Below are 14398 nucleotides of genomic sequence, written 5' to 3'. Positions count from 1 at the left end.
CAGTAACTGTTGTAACGTTATAGGTTACCTGATCGATTGACAGTTAAAAGAGATTGATTAATATGTTACATGATTGATTGACAGTTAAAAGAGTTATTATTTATCGTTAAGGTAGTTAAAAAAAAAGAAGTACATTTCTGTTGTATTAGTTAAAGAATGGGTTTCAGAACTGCAGGTTCCAGAATGCCTTGCAGCAAGACGTCTCACAGAAGTTGACAGTTTGTTGTTTTTGAGAAATGCGAATTGTACCGTCCAGAACATGAAAGTGAATATCTAACAGCTTGTTTTATTGAATTGAAAGTGATCACAAGTGCATGTCAGCAGATTTGTATATAAAGAACCTTTCGCTTGATAACACCAGTCCTAGCCATCATTTCAGGAGGTAGAAATTCTACAGTAACTGTAACAGCTAATGGGTATCCATAGAAACAAACAAATAGACTCACCTATCATCTGCTTCTGGTCCTCATGGGGAACTGTAGCCAGTATGGAGGCAGTCAGTGTCTCCTGGTCCTGGTCCTGGACGTGGACAGCAGGCTGCTGCACGGGGACTTGTAGCTGGGGAGCCGTGTGCTGCTGGCGGTCGTGTCCACCAGCTGTGGACTTGTTCTGGGGCACAGCGTGCAGCCGTGCCATAGCTGGATCACCATCTGCAACGGCAGGGTGCTTTCTCAAGGCCTGGGTAGCTGAGAGGGGAAGATAAGCATAACCAAAGGGATATTTATGGCAAATGTTTGGATAGTGCTCTTGTCTCTATGTCAGGGGTCCCCACACCTTCTGAAACATCCCATTCAAGCACCTTTCAAGGACTTTCAAGACTCGATTCCCTCAAATTCAAGGACCCAACACGGCATAGTTTGAGACGGAGCTAGTTGACGAGCTGAGTAAAACATTTTTGAATATATATTATTTATTTTTTAGCGAGAGAGAGAGAGGGGAATTCAAGCACTTTCAATGGCCCATGTCTATTTTTAAAAAACTTTTAAGACCTTGATTTATTTTTCTCAAACTCACAAACTTTCAAGGGTTTCAAGGACCCGTGGGAACCTTGCTATGCGCAGGGATGCTTCACTAAATAAACTGACCTATGTGCTGAGACGTCATCCTACGGGGCACCTGGGAAGGTGTGGCGGGGGTCATAGCATCGAAGGTCTGAGGCCCGGTAGCCCATGGAGACGTGGTGGTGTCGTCGGGCGTGTTCTGGAAGTGCTGAGGTTTCGCCTCAGGTTCGAGGGTAGCCAGGTGATGAGTGGGTCTCAGCTGAGCAGAGGAGTATTGGGCGGTTACACAGTCCTGGGTCTGTGGAATGTGAGAAGCCATGAAGAGTCCAGGTGGGGGAGCAACCTGGTAGGGTAAGTTAGGTAGGAAGTCTGGGTCGGGAACGGCGCAGAAGCTGGCCATCCTCTGTGGCATGTTCCGGTTGGTTCTGAGAGCCTGGCGCTCCTCCTTGCGCTGGGCCAGGGCCACGTACAGGGGCTTGGTGGCCACGATGCGGCCGTTCATCTCGGTCACGGCCTTGGTGGCCGCCTCGGGGGAGGAGAAGCACACGAAGCCGAATCCCTTGCTGCGTCCTTCCTCCGTCATCATCACCTTCGCGCTGGTGATGGTTCCGAAGCGGGAGAACTCTTTGTGCAGTTGGTCGTCGTCCAAGCGGTCGTGCAAGTTCTTCACGTACAGGTTGACACCCTGCTGGTAGAGAGAGAGCATGTTTAGTGAGATGTTTTTATACCTCAAATACATCAAGAATGTTTACCGAGACTATCAGCTTCTTTTTCTTATACACATAATAATGTTAGCTGTAGCTATCTCACACAGTGACTAACACTGACAGATATTGACAGCTGTCAATCTAGAGGGGGAGTGGTTGTGTTACCGCCCATTAGCTGGCTGTGTGAAGGTGTGAAAAACAACCAACTCTTTAAACAGCTTTTTCTCTGGATTGTGATTGTATGACATCATTCGAAAGCGTACAATCTGTAGTTTAAGCACATGTAAAAAAAACAACTGAAAAATGACTTTGCCTACTGGTTGCTTTAACTACTTTTCACCAGCAGCTGTCACATTTTTTCCTTCATAAACACACACCTGGTATGTGGTCCTGTGGCCCTGGTTCAGTTGCTCAAACTGGCTCTTCAGGACAGCCTGGCGCTCTCCTCTCTTCTGGGCCCGGCCCACGTAGACCCGCCTCCCGTTTATCTCCTGGCCGTTCATCTCCTCGACGGCCCTCTTGGCGTTCTCGTGCCTCTCGAAGTTGACGAATCCAAAACCCACGGATCTACCAGCGGCATCAGTCATGACCCGGACGCTCAGGGCCGGTCCGAATCTCTCAAACCTCTCCTTCAGGCGTCGGTCGTCCATATCCTCCCCAAAGTTCTTGACGTACACGTTAGTGAACTCTCGCTCTTTGCGAGACTTCCAGTGTCCGACAAACACTTTTTGGTCGTTCAACAGCGTGCCGTCGAGTCTCTCGATAGCTCTCTCTGCGGCCTCCTGGGTGTTATACTGGACGAAGCCGAAGCGTTTAGAGAAGCCGTTCTCGTCAGACGCTACCTTGCAGGAAAGGATGTCCCCGAACTCGGAGAACGTGTCGTAGAGGTCCTTGCTGTCGAAAGCCTTCGCTAAATTCTTGATGAAGATGTTGCCGACTCCACTGTTCCTTCTAGAGGGGTCACGCTGACACCACATGATGCGCATGGGTCTCCCAATGATGTCGTCGAAGTTCATGGTGTCCAAGGCGCGCTCGGCGTCAGCTCGCTGTTGGAAGTTGACGAAAGCGTACCTGAGAGACCGGCGTGTCCTCATGTCCCTGCACACTCTTATAGAGGTGATCGGTCCAGAAGGGCTGAATTTCTCAAATAGCATTCCTTCAGTGGTGTCCATGTGGAGATCTCCTACATACAAGGAGGCCGTCGGTTGAATAGGCGCACTAGGATTCATTGTCTGGTGACTTTCGGATAGCGAGAGTTGGAGAAAAACTGTGAGAAGAACGAATAACTAATCTATCTATCTAGCTCATCACAGAGGAATGGCAGGTAAATCAACGGCATGTGTACTGCAGCTGGATTCTAGAACCCCAGCTGCATGTTCTACATTGTTATGTCATCACATTGTTAGACAAACATGTTTTTTATTGTGTCATGAACATGAAAGCTTTGGGATTAAATTGCATAATAAAATCATGTTTGTCTATTATAAAATTGTCTTACTATATTCTTATGAAATATTAATGATAGCAAAACATGATTTTATTTCATGCAACCGATGTCCATGATTCATTGAGGTAGATGCAACACCTTTTTCAGTGGTATAATATTGTACATATAACTGATCCAATATTGATCTGATCTTTGATCAATATTGGATCAGTTAGTATGCACAATATTATACAACAGTACCCATACTACTAAATTCACATTTTGCCAAATTCTGAATGAATTGACCATTTCAAGGAATGTTTGGTTACTGGGCAACACCTGGCTGCTACTGAACTTCCTGTGAGTCAGCTGATACTGGGTTAGTACTTTGTTAGCTAACAGGAAGTTCGTCTGGATCCAGCATGGTATTGCCTAGTAACCGAACATGCCTTGACATGGTCAATATAGTACATTACAGGTAGTTCTGTTCTGTTAGTTCTAATTGGAAAAGAGACATTAAAACTGATATTACAGTACAACATCACTTATTTTTAAGAAAACATATTTATTTGTCATGCATAAGTGCACTTGACTCAAACACATGTAATGGGCAACTGGAAACAGTTCAGTTTACTGAATGGTTTAAAACTTTACATAGTACAGTAGTACAATTACAAAAATGTTATTTGTGCAAAAAAATCAACAATGAACTGGTTAGGTTGGAGCTTCTGGCACAGTGTGGCAAAATAATGTACACACTAACACTGGAAACAGTTAAGTTTACTGAATGGTTCACTAAATAAACAAAATCTCGATCCCCGTAACACCAGTAGAACTGACATGAACATTGTCTGTGCATTGGGACGGCTTAAAAACTTTACATGAGATCGACAATTAACTGGTTAGGTTGGAGCTGCTGGCAGACACCTTCGTGTCTGAACGTTCAGGGAGGAGTACATTGAAAAAAATAAAATAAAAATAATAATAGTATAGAGGTTACTGACCTCACATCTCACTCAAAAAGTTTGAGTTTCAAGGCTTGTGCCTTCTTTGACAGTGTACTGCCATCCAGCTGCATTAGGATTTTCTGTACAACTTCAAAAGTGTACCTCAGTTCTGCAGGGTAGCCCAGATTTAAATTATAGATTAGACCAAACAGCATGGCTGTTGCGAAGGGCACGCTTGGGAGGTCTCGCAGTACAGCCTGCCCTTCGAGGACGATCCCGATGTCCCCTTCACTTGGGTCGTCGCTCTTTATATTGAAGATCCCCACTGTAGTCGCCTCGATCCCATCCTGGATGGTGGCTTCGTCTGCAGTCTGGAGAAAAAGATTGTCAAGTTACATTACTTGGAATATGAACGTTGGTTTGGAAAAATGTTGTGCATGAATGCGTTCAAAAGAGATTTTTTTTCTTCCAAGAATGTTGAACTGAACACAGCCATTTGAATCTGGTGAACGTGAACTAGTTCATTTTGGGGGGCTGTGAACCTGTAGTTCATATTTAGGAAGATAAATCAATGAGAATTAAAAGTAGGCTAGCCTAACTCGACTACAAAACAATGCTAGATTCAGATTCTTCGCCTTGAGGCTCGTTATAGGCTACTATCAGTGTTTCACACGATTAAGGCTGTCGCGCGAGCATCAGGAGCAAGTGAGAGAAGTGTCAAGTAATGTTTGGATTAGGTTTAGGCTTAGGGCTGGTAATCATGTGGGGTTAACAGGCTCTGCATCGATGGGAACTAGCCTCTACCCATTATGTTGCTATAAATGACACTGCATTACTGCATCTTATGCATAAAAGGAAATTATTGACATTGGTTTAGTGGTAAAACAAAACTTTTTAAATCACTGTCTATGATTCTATAATAGACTGTAGCAATAGCTTGTGGTACACATATAAAAAGGGACTTTTTGGGACTGAACTTAGTTCAAAATAGTGAATTATGAACTTGAACACTTTAGTTGGACTTACATCATACTCCCTCACCAGACAATCTGGCTTCTCGTTGAGGTACAAACAGAGACCCTTGAGGATGGACTCCCTTCCAAAGTCAATGTCATCATTCTGGAAAGAGAGTTACCGGTATTTCATTTGTCATAACAACCGACAAGGGGTGTTAGATCACTGCAATGCTCAAAGGAAAATTACACCTTTTGGGGAGGTTAGCCTATTTACCACCTTCCCCATTGTGAGACAAGAACATGTGGCATTTTCTTCTCTGTGCATTCTGTATGAACATTTTGGAAATCCAAAGAATTACCCTAGCTTAGCTGCAAGAACTAAACTGAATGGGCCCCGCTAGCATTGTTGCAGCATTGCTAGTGGAGCCCATTCAATTGAGTTCTTACAGCTAAACTTGGGTAATTCTTTGGATTTCCAAAATGTTCATACAGAATGCACAGAAGAAAATTGTATATGTTCTTGTCGCACAATGGGGAAGGTGGGGAAGGTGGCAAATAGGCTAGACTGAAAAAGGTGTTTTTCCTTTAAAGGTGCACTTCCCCCATTAGCAATCAGCTTTCTGTTCTTCCATAAGTGTCAGTACATTACAATGAAGGTGGTTTTCCTGACCTCAATCTTCCCTGGGCTTCCAAAAAAATAATATGTTGTTTTTTTAAACTACACAAATTATGTCATAAAGATGTCAAAATCGTCATATCACATCATTTGTCCAGATTTTAAATGTTACTTTTAATTAACTTTTTGGAAGCCCAGGGAAGATTGAGGGCAGAAAACCCACCTTCATTGTAATGTACTGACACTTAGGGAAGGACAGAAAGCTGATTGCTAATGGAGGAAGTGCCCCTTTAGTGCAGCTAAAAAATTGTCTCAGAAAGCCACCATCCCAGGCCACCTAAACAGAAGGACTGAAATTATGTCAAGAGGGGGATCCAGGCAGGGCAGATTGTCAGCTTAGTCTAGAGGCAGGGGTGGAGAGTATGACAAAAGTCCTCTGTGCCCTGTGGTTACTGCATAATTGTACACCAACATCACTGTTGTACAACTGTACATCATTTGCAGGCAATATACCACATTACATTTGATTTTAATCACCATCATGCAACACATATTAGAGTACAAAGAATTGGGGTACATTATTCTATCAAATATTTTTCTGGAATAAATGTACATACTTTGTCCATGGCTTCCTGGATTGCCATCACTGAGAATCACTGAAAGCTAACACCTGTGGGGTGGCTGTAGAAGTGTCAGAATCAAAATCTATGTTACTGTGTCAGAGCAAATAGAGCTAGAACATTATAAAACATCTCAAATTCAGTCTCCGCCTAAAAAAACAACAGCTTTTCCAGTCAATATCACCTTGGAAACCTGATAACGAAGCCAAAATCATCTAGCAATCAGTACTCCAGGGTCTTATTAGTACTTGTGCCAAAGTCGATGCTAGTAATGTGAGCAAATGCAACTTTGTACCTGTTTTAGTACAGGTATGTTTAGGCGGACACCTATATGTTTAGGCCATTTGGAGATATTTTGGCACCATCTTTGACCTTTGACCTTTCTCATGTATCAGATTTCTTCTTCTTTTTGGGGGGGGGGGGGGGGGGTTTGGGTTGGCCGACCAATGGTATGGAAATTCGGCGTTGAAACCGGACATGACACATTCTCCAGTTGGAGAAAACTGGATGTGACTTAGGCCGTGTTTACCGTCTCGGGAAAATAATGGTGGCATCGTATAGCATGCAAAATTGTGAAAAAAATGTGATTTTGATGAAGAGAATTGATCGAGGTAAACTCTTTATATCACTTCGGATGCCGATGGGGGTCCGTTGGCTCCTATGAGGTTAAAAAAGTCCTGGGTTGCTTACACACTATATTTTGGGTCATTGTCCATCTGTATTGTGAAGCACCATACAATCAACTTTGCTGAATTTGTCTGAATCTGAGCAGACAGAATATCCCTAAACACTTCAGAATTCATCTGTCTGCTTCTGTCTTCTGTCACATCATCAATAAACACTAGTGACCCAGTGCCATTGGAAGCCATGCATGTCCATGTCATCACACTGCCTCCACGTTTTTTCACAGATTATGTGGTATGCGTCGGATCATGAGCCGTTCCAAGCCTTCTCCATACTTTTTTCTTCCCATCATTCTGGTACAGGTTGATCTTAGTTCCATCGGTCCAAAGAATGCTGTTCCAGAACAGGGCTGGCTTTTTTAGATGTTTTTTGTCAAAGTCTAATCTGGCCTTTCTATTCTTGAGGCTTATGAATGGCTTGCACCTTGTGGTGAACCCACTGTATTTGCTTGTGTGAAGTCTTTCTTTTATGGTACACATGGATAATGATATGCATACCTCCTGGAGACTGTTCTTCACTTGGCTGGATGTTTTGATGGGGTTTTTCTTTACCATGTAAAGGATCCTGTGATCATCCACCACTCTTGTCTTCCATGGACGTCCAGACCTTTTTGTGGTGCCGAACTCACCAGTGCATTCTTTTTTTCTCAGAATGTACCAAACAGTTAATTCGGCCACTATTAAAGTTCCCACTATCTCTCTGATGGATTTTTGTTTTGTTTTTACAGCCTAAGGATGGCCTGTTTCACTTGCATTGAGAGCTCTGTTGACTGCATGTTGTGCGTATACAGCAACAGCTTCCAAATGCAAATGCCACACTTGGAATCAACTCAGACCTTTTACCTGCTTAATTGATAAAGAAATAATGAAGGAATAAATAGCCCACACTGGCCCATGAAACAGCTTTTGAGTCAATTGTCTAATTACTTTTGGTTATTATATATAAGAGCTATAATTCATAAACCCTTCCTTCAATTTGGATGTGAATACTCTTAACCTAAAGCTGAGAGTCTGCATTAAGCCCAGTAAATTCTGTTGGAAATCTCATATAAGATACGTTAGATCCAAAGTATCAAGGAGTATTGCAGTATTGTGTAGGGCAAAACATATTCTGGAACAGAGGATGTTGTATACTCTATATTGTTGTCTTGTCTTACCCTATTTGAGTTACTGTGTGGAGATATGGGGAAATGCATATAAAAGCACTTTAAACCCATTGATTACACTACAGAAAAAAGCTATGAGGATTGTACATAAGGTCGGATATCGTGATCACACAAATAACTTCCTAATGTCAAATGCCTTAAAGCTCATGGACTTATTCAAATTTAAATTGGCACAGTTAATGTATAAAGCAAAGACTCAATAACTCCCAGGTAACATTAACAAATGATTTATAGAGAGGGATAAGGGATATAATTTAAGAGGTAACCACAACTTTAACAAGGGTTATGCTCGCACCCATCTCAGGAGCAGGTGCATATCATTCTACGGAGTTACCATATGGAATGGGCTAGAGGAAAATATGAAGGAAAGCAGAAATATTGCTCTATTTAAAAAAAGGTTTAAAGAAATTATTTTTGTTAAATACCAAAATGAGGAAAGGGAAGGTTGTTAATCTTCTGGAAAGTAAGGTGTGGTTTTCTGTGTCTTTTTCTTCTGTATTACATTGTGGATACTGATGTTTGTTATTTATTTATTTAGTGTTGTTTCAGTATTAAGAATGGAAAAATTATGTTTATTTATTTATTTTGTGTCAATATTAAGAATGAAAAAGTATTAGAACGGATGATACTGAAATATATGTATTAATTCATTGGATTATATAATGTAAGCATAATTGTTAAATATGCAGGCGCGGTATGATGACGCGCTCGAACCAAATATGGTGTCCAAGCGTCCGGGTGATGCGCGTGTAGGCTGCAGCTGGATATACTTGCTTTTCGTAGCTGTGTTCTGGAACTCCGCCCACTTAGCTCGGGTACATTTCTTTAAAATAAAAGCGCCCGCGTTCAACTTGTTTAAGCATTTCGAAATGCTACATATGGATAAAGTAACGCAAATGATATGCAACTACATAATTCTTCTAATATCCTAATTATTGTGGTGAAAGACTGCTGCACTGCATAAGGGGACATATAATTGATTGTACACAAATAATCTTGCAAGGCTAAACATGATTACTACCACTGTACTCAGCAACACTTCTAGAATATGGATCAAGTGAGTTTCAACCATGAGGGGTGACATACAGCTGTCTCTTGTCGTGTAATTTCTACTAATTAATCAATAATAAAGATACACGTGAGTTTCTAGGCTTACAAGAACTTACCACTAAGGTACACGATGTGATGAAACAAAGTCTCCTCAGTTTATTAAGAGCTCTTAGAGAAGCAAGATACAAAGCAAAGCTCTACCTCAGTTCTGAGGGGTTACTGAGGGGTTAAAATACTAATAATACAACAATAAGAAAGACAAGATATTATCACTTCTCATCAACACAAACACATGTCCATCTGTGGGGTGGAAGCTGTTCAATATTCAGATTTTTTTTTGTAAATACCTTTCAGTTTTGTTGAAAATCAATGACACACTCGCTAGTCAACTAACACAGCTTGTTTTGTGAGCCAGCTAACAATGTAAAGCAGTGTTATAGTTAATAGTTATAGGTGCATGTAGGTCCGTTTACCTGCTGGAACTTTCCCCTTTTTATCCAACTGAGCTGATGTGCCATGCAGGCGTCATGCAGGGGTCAAAGAAGTCAATACCACACAGGAGTTCAACCAAATCAAATGGTGCATCAGTCAGACAGTCACCGCAGGTCAGTGAGCTAATTACACCTCCTAGAATATGGATCAAGTGAGTTTCAACCATAAGAGCTCTTAGAGAAGCAAGAGAAAGGAACCACTTTACACCACTTTACAAGTGTTCTGGGTCCTTTGTGTCACAGATGAACGAGGCACCTAGCAGACATCCTGTCTGTGATCAAATAGACCCCTTTTTTTTTTTTTTTTTTTTAGACCCCTTTTTTCCATGTTATTACGTTTGAATGTATTAATAGTTGGGTGTATAGTCATGTTTGATCTTATTTTAATGTATGTTTTATGAGTAGTGTGTTGTTGTCATTTTCATTATTGTGTGATGTTTCTTTCCAGTATTTTGTTGTGCCTTTTTAATAACATTCCACAGAAACCCAGCCAAATGGTCAATGAGCTCATGACAATTGGTATGGAGCTCATTACAGTGGTTATTGGGATGTAAATAGTGTCACACCTCTGGCTGATGTCTCTGTGGAAAACACTGTTTATGAAAGGAATACTTTTGTTGTGTAACATGCCAGTGAGTGTCCCCATTTGATAAAAGGTATTTTGATATTTTAAGGTTAAAACCACACCCAGTGTTGGAATGGGATGAATTGGATTTGGGCTTCAACGTACACTTCAGTCCAAATTTCAACATGATGACTGAGCCAAAAAACTAAAACAAAATTGTGTGCACATATTGCAGCGATGAACTGTCTTTTCACAACAGTATTGTTTTGTGTAATTTCAAGATCCCTTGAGCCAGCATCTTGCTTCTTGTGACATGACAGAAGATGATATACACTTGCTGTTGTTACATTTTACATTTTTGGCATTTAGCAGACGCCTTATTCCAAAGCGACTTACAATCAATACATTTGAATACTAAGCATGTGAATCAGCAATCCACCATTCGTTGCAGGAAGAGTAATCTAGCTCGGGCCCGGGGCCACTGATAGAAGAAAAAACCTTCTCCATATCGCCTTCTACTAAATTAAAAAAAAAAATCTGGAGAAACTGAGAAACAGTACAAGGGGGGCAATAGAAGTTCTTAGGGACACAGTAGAGGGGAAAGCGGGTGTCTTTAGGAGACGTAGTGGTGAGGGTCAGAAGATGTCTCAGGAGGAGCAGTTAAGATGTAACCTGAAGAGATGGGTCTTCAGTCTACGACGGAAGATGGGTAGTGACTCAGCCGTTCTGACGGCCGTGGGGAGCTCATTCCACCAGCGGGGAGCCAGTGTTGTGAAGAGACGTGATCGGGCAGCCCGACTGCTGTGTAGAGGAGGTGGGGCCAGTCGGCCAGCCGAGGTGGAGGAGCGGAGTGAGCGGGCAGGGGTTTGGGGGGTTACCATTTCCTTCAGGTAGGCAGGGGCTGTCCCTTTAGCTGCCTGGTATGCAAGCACCAGGGTCTTGAATCTGATGCGAGCTGCTATCGGGAGCCAGTGCAGGGTGCGAAGGAGAGGGGTGACATGCGAGTATTTGGGGAGGTTGAATACCAGCCGGGCAGCAGCATTCTGGATGAGCTGCAGAGGTCTAATGGCTGAAGCGGGGAGCCCAGCCAGGAGTACATTGCAGTAATCCAGGCGGGAGATGACCAGTGCCTGGGTCAAGAGTTGCGCTGCCTCTCTGGTAAGGAATGGTCGTATCCTTCTGATGTTGTAGAGGAAGAATCTGTTGTTTTAATGATTTTTAATGACTGTGCTATGGGCCTATAGGTACGATACTTTATTCAAGTTGCATGTGGATCTTTGTGAGAAAGGATGTTATAAAATGATCAGACCTGTTTCTTTCTCTCGTGGATTGCATCACTTGCTATTAGCAATGTGTCTAAATGATCAAATAAAACTCAGATGAAAGATTTATATTTGAAATAGCATTTATAAATGTAATAACATTTGTTATTTTAATAATCACAAAAAACATACTCACACACAAATAAACAAATTAACCTCTTAAAAACCCTGAGGTTAAATAAATAACTATTTACAGAGAGGAGATAAAAGATTCATATTTGAAACAGAACATTTGTTATTTAAATAATTACAAATAAACACACACTCACACACAAATGAACAAGTTAGGCGTATTCCAGCAGGGTTCCTGTCACAAGCCGAGGATGGTGCTGACAGCCTGGTTACTCTGCCAGGCTGTCCACATGGTCCTTTCCTGGCACGCTGTGCTCATCCACTACCTGAAAAATAATATATCAGATCTGACTTCAGAATAACATTCTACACATGACAAAGATAATATACAATCATCAATAATTAACTGAATACAAAATGAAGCAGAATTATAACCTGCAGGAAGTGACATGCCCACAATGAATATAGAATATCTCCACAACCATAAGGGCCATTGTAATAATCTTGGTATCAGATGAAAGCTAACACCTGTGGGGTGTCAGAATCAAAATAGATGTTACTGTGTAGTAGCAAATAGAGCTAGGACTTTGTATGTAATCAGTATTCCAATGTATGATTAGTACTTGTCCCAAGTTAGATGCTAGTATGTGAGCCAGTGACACTTTGGAGAGGTGTTAGTACAGGTATGTCCAGACGGACCACCACATTGTGCCATTTGGAGAACTTTTGGCACCACCAGTGCCATTTGACCTTTCTCATGTACCAGACTGTAAAACTAATTATATTTCACCGACAGATCACTATAGGTATACATTCCATCCAAATTAAACTGTTTTCTCACTTGTTTTGAAAAGTAAACCATTCACCTCTATACGTTTTCCCGCTCAAAGAAAATCATACAAAGAAAATGAAGTTTGACGCAGATTTATTGTCAAACTGAGAATATACAGAATTACAATGAAAGCAAACGTTGAAATATGAAACAGAAAATATAATCAAACACACAATAAAACCAAAGCTTGAAATTGCTGAAATAACAGGTAAAAACAAATCAGAAGTACGGTATATACTGTACAATGTCTGCCACTCAGTCATTTGCACCTGCATTTGCACTTTCTTCACCACAAGAATGTTTCCTGGATAGGATTTCACTATGAGGACAATAGTGAAATAAGATTCATTTTTTATCTAATCATGAAAATAGGTTGAACCATCCCGTAAAAAACGATGATGTCTGTGACCACTAAACAGTCTGATACTCCAATCCTACTCCTACACTTAACTCCTAACACTGAGGACCATGTGTTGGTTATTACAATTCTTCTAATGAGGTCAAATACAGAATCCATTGGAGGATACAACCTTCCAGTTCTGTGACCAAAGACCACAAGTTACTATAAATACATGGATGAATATATCTTCTTTTTAAATATAATAATAATAATAATAATAATAATAATAATAATAATAATATATGCAAACACTTTTATCCAAAGCAACTTACATTGCAGTGAGTGCATACATGTTTCAGTATATATGGTCCCAGCAGGGATATATGGTACTACACAAGGGGTAATGGAACTCTGTCAGTGTGCGTACCATGATGCTCTCAGGTTGCAGGACTTACTGAAACTGTTCTGACTCTAGGAGCAGTGGTACTCTCTCCTGTGTGTATTCTCTGATGTACCTTTGGGGGATGTTTGTAACTCTCCTCACACTCCCCACAAATGTTATGGCTTCTCTCCTATGTGTGTTCTCTGATGGGTCTTTAGGGTTCCTAATAGAGTAAAACTCTTCCCACACTGGGAGCAGTGGTACCAGTTCTCTCCTGTGTGTATTCTCTGATGGTTCTTTAGGTCTCCTAGTTGAGAGAAACTCTTGCCACACTGGGAGCAGTGGTCCCTCTCTCCTGTGTGTATTCTCTGATGTTTCTTTAGGTCTCCTCGTTGACTGAAACTCTTCTCACACTGGGAGCAGTGATATGGCCTCTCTCCTGTGTGTGTTCTCTCATGTCTCTTTAGGGTTCCTAATCGATTGAAACTCTTCCCACACTGGGAGCACTGGTACGGTCTCTCTCCTGTGTGTATTATCTGATGTCTCATTAGGTCTTCTAGTCGATTGAAACTCTTCCCACACTGGGAGCAGTGGTATGGCCTTTCTTCTGTGTGAATTCTCTGATGTAACTTTAAGGTACTTAGTTGACTGAAACTCTTCCCACACTTGGAGCAGTGGTACGGTCTCTCTCCTGTATGTATTCTCTCATGGGTCTTAAGGTGATCTAGTCTACTGAAACTCTTCCCACACTGGGAGCAGTGGTACGGTCTCTCTCCTGTATGTATTCTCTCGTGGGTCTTTAGCGCTCTTGGAGTAGTAAAACTCTTCCCACACTGGGAGCAGTGGTATGGCCTCTCTCCTGTGTGTGTTCTCTGATGGATCTTAAGCTTTCCTGCCTCATTAAATCTCATCCCACACTGGGAGCAGTCATATGGCCTCTCTTCTGTGTGTGTTCTCTCGTGGATCTTTAGGGTTCCTAGTTGACTGAAACTCTTCCCACACTTGGTGCAGTGGTATGGCCTCTCTCCTGTGTGAATTCTCTGATGTACCTTAAGGTTTTCTAGTCTACTGAAACTCTTGCCACACTCGGTGCAGTTGTGTGACTTCTCTCCTGTGTGTTTCCTCTGATGTTTCTTTAGGGTGTTAGGGGAAGCTAAACTCTTCCCAAACTGACGGTCAAGGTAAGTATGTTCTCCTCTGTGAGCCTGTGGTTGTTTGTGGT

General features: G+C 41.8%; 1 protein-coding gene across 1 annotated transcript; it reads right to left on the bottom strand.

Moving 5' to 3' along the window:
• Nucleotides 1–11891: 11891 nt before the first annotated feature.
• LOC308171952 (uncharacterized protein) lies at nucleotides 11892–14087 on the bottom strand (the record flags this gene model as incomplete). The annotated part of the gene is made up of 2 exons (XM_080546865.1): nucleotides 11892–11944; nucleotides 13424–14087. 2 exons carry the CDS (start codon nucleotides 14085–14087, stop codon nucleotides 11892–11894), a joined length of 717 nt encoding a protein of 238 aa, XP_080402991.1.
• Nucleotides 14088–14398: the final 311 nt, after the last annotated feature.

Source organism: Nansenia antarctica (genome assembly GCF_963989245.1).
Source record: "Nansenia antarctica genome assembly, chromosome: 16".
NCBI lineage: Eukaryota > Metazoa > Chordata > Actinopteri > Argentiniformes > Microstomatidae > Nansenia > Nansenia antarctica.
This window is presented reverse-complemented; position numbering and strand designations above follow the sequence as displayed.